Genomic DNA, 4441 nt, shown 5'->3' with positions numbered 1-4441 from the left:
GATTGATTGTCAGCAGGGAACATAAGGATAACTGGGAGCTAACTTCTGTAATAAAAGCTGTCAAAAATGAAGTGGAGGCCCGTGAAAGGTGTGGTATGAATACATCTGTGGAGAAAAAATCCCCATTAAAGAAATCGTTTAAACCTGGCAATGAATCAACTGCGAGTGCATTGTTGAGCGGAAATCGTGGAGAGTTGAACTATTTGTTTTGCAAAGGAAAACACCGAGCGTCTGAGTGCCAAGTTGTAACAAATATTGATGAAGCCTTTGAAAAGAATTTGAGTTTTGAAGATGGCAAGTGTTTGGTCCATCTACCTTGGAAGGAGCAACATGGGCTGTTGCCAGATAATTTTGAGAACTGTCTAGCAAGATTGAGCACGCAGCTTAATCGTCTTAGAAAGGATCCAGAGATCTTGAAAGAATATGACTCCATCATACAAGATCAGTTGCAGAGTGGTATAATTGAGCAAGTAGACTGTGCCAAGCGTCCTGATGTTGGAAGGGTACATTATTTACCGCATCCTGGGGTGGTTCGCCGGGATGCCCTTACAACCAAACTTCGTGTTGTTTTCGATGCGTCGTCAAGGCCCAGCAGTGATAGTCAAAGTCTTAACGAATGTCTTTACTCAGGACCAGCCTTAATTCCAACAATCTTCAATGTTCTCCTCCGGTTTAGAGAGAAAAGAATTGCACTTGTAGGAGACATTGAAAAGGCCTTTCTCAATGTGGTAGTTGCTGAAGAAGATCGTGATGTCCTACGACTCCTCCGGGTGGACAGTTTAGAAGAAGAAAATCCCGGATTGATGTTATATCGGTTTTGTCGTGTGGTGTTTGGAGTCAATGCTAGCCCTTTTCTTTTGAATGCTACTTTGAAGTATCATATCAGTCAATATGAGGCTGACCCTGGTTTGGTTCAGAACTTGTTGAATTCATTTCATGTGGATGATTTGGTGACAGGAGAAAGGGGTGTTGAGGAGTGTCTGTCGCTTTATCAGAAGTCTAAGAAGTGCCTATTGGAAGGTGGGTTTAACTTGCAAAAGTGGATTTCAAATTCACCTAAATTGCTTGAATTGATTTGTGAGGACCAAGCTGGAACTGTCAGAACTTGCGCTGTAGTGGAGGATACAGAGTCTTATGCGAAAACTACTGTCAATCATTTGGAGAAGCTTGATATGAAGGGTGAACACAAGGTACTTGGTCTTAATTGGAACTGTGTTACTGATGAGTTCATTTTTAAATTTGAAGCCTTACTGAGACTTTCAGAAGACTTGGAGCCGACCAGGAGAAACTTGTTAAAGATTACTTCAAGTTTCTTTGACACCCTTTGAGTACTCAGTCCAATACTGGTGGAAATGAAGATTTTGTTTCAGTTTCTTTGCCAGGACAAGTTTGAATGGGATGCGCCACTCCCGGAGTCTGCCCGGAAGCAGTGGAACAGGTGGCTTCAGGACTTGAGAGAGGTGCAGCAAGTGTTAGTACCGAGGTGTGTGTATGCTGGATTAGAGGAAGGTGTTACGTCGTATGTTATTCATGGGTTTGGGGACGCTTCAGAGAAGGCTTATTGTGCTGTTGTTTACTTTGTTCTTGAAGTGAGTGGTGATTTTTTTCCAGTTTTGTTGTCATCCAAAACCAGAGTGGCACCGCTGACAAGGCATTCTATCCCTAGACTCGAATTACTGTCTGGGGTCATCTTAGCAAGATTGGTGTCCTCAGTTAAAGAAGCCTTGGCGTCACAGATTACAATTGACAAGACACGCTTGTGGCTAGACAGCAAGACCGCAATCTGCTGGATAAAGGGTTCGAAGGAGTGGAAGCAGTTTGTGCAAAATCGTGAGAATGAAATCTTGTCTTTAACCGAAGAGAGCATGTGGAACCATTTTCCTGGCATTGAGAACCCAGCGGACATAGGATCTCGTGGAGAAGGTGCGGCTTAGTTAAAGACTAATGTGTTGTGGTGGAAGGGACCATCATGGCTGTCGGAGCCCATGAGAAACTGGCCCAGTTCTGAGGAATGTTCCGAAACAATTGCTGAAGAGTGTTGCGTAGAGATGAAGAAAGGCCAAGCTATCGAAGCAGTTGGTGAAGCGGTATTGTTAACTACAAATGGAACACCCAATATGGACACTATTATTACGATCACAGATTTTAGCTCCTGTGACAAGTTGTTTCGTATTACAGCCTTGGTGTTGCGCTTTGTGAAAAATTTAAAAATCAAGGCCAAGTTGCTAAAGGAAGGAACTGTTTACTTGGGAGAGGTTACTGCAGAAGAACTTGGAAATGCAGAAGTGAAGTCGTTAAGAAGTGTCCAGAAAGAATTGAAGTCCCAAGCAAATTACAGTCAGTTAGAGCGAGACTTTGGTTTGTACGAAGACAGTAGTGGAGTCCTAAGATGTAAGGGAAGAATTGCTAATGCTGATGTACCACATGAGACCAAGTTCCCAGCCTTACTACCAAAGAATCATTATCTTTCAACTCTGTTGGTGAGAGATGCTCATGAAAGGGTGCATCACAATAGGGTTGAAGCTACGCTGGCCCAGCTGAGAACCAGATTTTGGATTGTCAAGGGACGACAGTTTGTTAAAAGAACACTGGCTAGCTGTACAGTTTGTCGTAGATATGAAGGGAAGAGTTACAGAGTGCCTCCTCAAAGTGACCTACCCGAGTTTAGATTGAGCCAGAAACCTGCCTTTACTTATGTCGGAGTAGATTATGCTGGACCTTTGTACATTAAGGTGTCAGGACAGTCTGCGTTACGGAGGGTCTATGTTCTCCTGTTTACTTGCTGTTCTGTGAGAGCAGTACATTTGGAGCTTGCTATAGACCTGTCAGTTGATGTATTCATCCGTTGCCTGAAGAGATTCGCAGCTATAAGAGGTTTACCAGAACTGACTACCTCGGACAATGCCAAAACGTTTAAGGCTGCAGATAAAATTTTGAGCAAGTTATTTTCTTACCCAAGAGTCAAGAGATTCCTGGCCAGTAAAAGAATTGACTGGAGATTTAATGTGGACAGAGCGCCCTGATGGGGTGGCTTTTTTGAGGGATTGATTCAGAATACAAAGAGATGTTTGCGGAAGACACTTAGGAACGCTAAGTTAAACTATGACGAATTGCACACCGTTCTAGTCGAGGTTGAGGGAACTCTCAACTCTAGACCCTTGACTTACGTATCGTCAGATGATCCTGAAGAACCGTTGACACCAAGTCACTTGATGTATGGAAGACGAATATTATCACTGCCGGAGGTAACAGGAAATCGACAAGCCTCACTTGACCATACAGTGTCGTCGGAAGATCTCCCAAGAAGACGGAAGTTCTTGCGATTGTTACTGGAACACTTCTGGAGGCGCTGGAGCAGAGAATATGTTACAGAGTTAAGGAGCCTGCATCGGCAGAAATCCAGGCCTAGATCCAGTATTGCTGTATCTGAGGGAGATGTTGTTATCGTTTTCGAGGGCAATCTGCCCCGTAGTCAGTGGAAACTTGGACGAGTGGAGCAGTTGATCCATGGTGCGGACGATCGCGTTAGAGCAGCTGTAGTCAAGGTTATCAGTAAGAGTGGTAGACCTGTTACTATGAAGAGGCCAGTGCAAAGGCTTTTTCCCCTGGAGATACCTGTCGTGAGTAATGATGAACAACCTCGGGAGGAGCAGATAATTGATGGCATCAGGCCACCCAGGCGTCTTGCCGCTCGGAATGCTGATTATATTCGGAGACTAGTTGACCAGTGATTCGACTGGTCAAGGGGGGAGTGTGTCACGGAGTTTTGTGTTACTTTTCGCGCGTGACATTTTTTGACCTTAGATGTAGCCGATCACGTTTCGAACACGTGATCATGTGACACTTTGAAGGGAGTAGTTTTTCGATTTAGAGAATTTTAATTTTGTTGAAGGCACGTGTATCGGTTTAGAAGCCCGTTACTTTGTGGAACCCTATCGTTTTTGGCATGTGTATCGGAATAGAAGCCCGTTACTGTTACAGATCTATTGGTTTCAAATAAAATCTATCATATTTGGTCCCAAGAGCCGGATTTGGAGTCAGAGCTAGCTGAATTATGCCTGGAAAACTAGCGAAGAACCTGAAAATACGTGCGGTGCACGTGAAAGGTGAAAGGTGAAAGGTAAAAGATCTACGGCCCAAAAATTCATAAAGTACAGACATTAACCACAAGGGACTGCAAAGGATCGCAAACGAATATGCCGAAGAACGTAGGATCTATAAAGACCTGATCAGCAAAAATAATAATGTAGACATATTAAATTCTGCAAACAGAATACTGCAATGCTGATCGTACTACGTGAAAATTAACTCTGCGAGACATCAACTTGACACTTGGACTCTTGGCCCCCAGAAGACACGTGGTATGACGTGATTCTGTGGGTGTTAGGAGTTCTGGGTCAGGGCTAAGATCAGAGTGCGCGGATATTTTTTCATCAGAGCC

The 4441-nt window shown here is 43.9% G+C and overlaps 2 protein-coding genes across 2 annotated transcripts; both read left to right on the top strand.

The window, feature by feature from the left end:
- Positions 1 to 1352: 1352 nt before the first annotated feature.
- Positions 1353 to 1934, top strand: LOC140925770 (uncharacterized). Its single transcript, XM_073375650.1, has one exon. It carries the CDS (start codon positions 1353 to 1355, stop codon positions 1932 to 1934), a length of 582 nt encoding a protein of 193 aa, XP_073231751.1.
- A 51-nt stretch (positions 1935 to 1985) lies between these two features.
- On the top strand, positions 1986 to 3023 carry LOC140925769 (uncharacterized). Its single transcript, XM_073375649.1, has one exon. It carries the CDS (start codon positions 1986 to 1988, stop codon positions 3021 to 3023), a length of 1038 nt encoding a protein of 345 aa, XP_073231750.1.
- Positions 3024 to 4441: the final 1418 nt, after the last annotated feature.

This window comes from Porites lutea, chromosome 2 (genome assembly GCF_958299795.1).
Source record: "Porites lutea chromosome 2, jaPorLute2.1, whole genome shotgun sequence".
NCBI classification, from domain to species: domain Eukaryota; kingdom Metazoa; phylum Cnidaria; class Anthozoa; order Scleractinia; family Poritidae; genus Porites; species Porites lutea.
The sequence above is the reverse complement of the archived record's forward strand: the minus strand, read 5'-3'. Positions and strand labels throughout refer to the sequence as shown.

What these genes read in the sequence shown, in the direction of transcription:
- LOC140925770 (XM_073375650.1), top strand. Translation starts at nt 1,353, where the DNA reads ATGAAGATTTTGTTTCAGTTTCTTTGCCAGGACAAGTTTGAATGGGAT.
- LOC140925769 (XM_073375649.1), top strand. Translation starts at nt 1,986, where the DNA reads ATGAGAAACTGGCCCAGTTCTGAGGAATGTTCCGAAACAATTGCTGAA.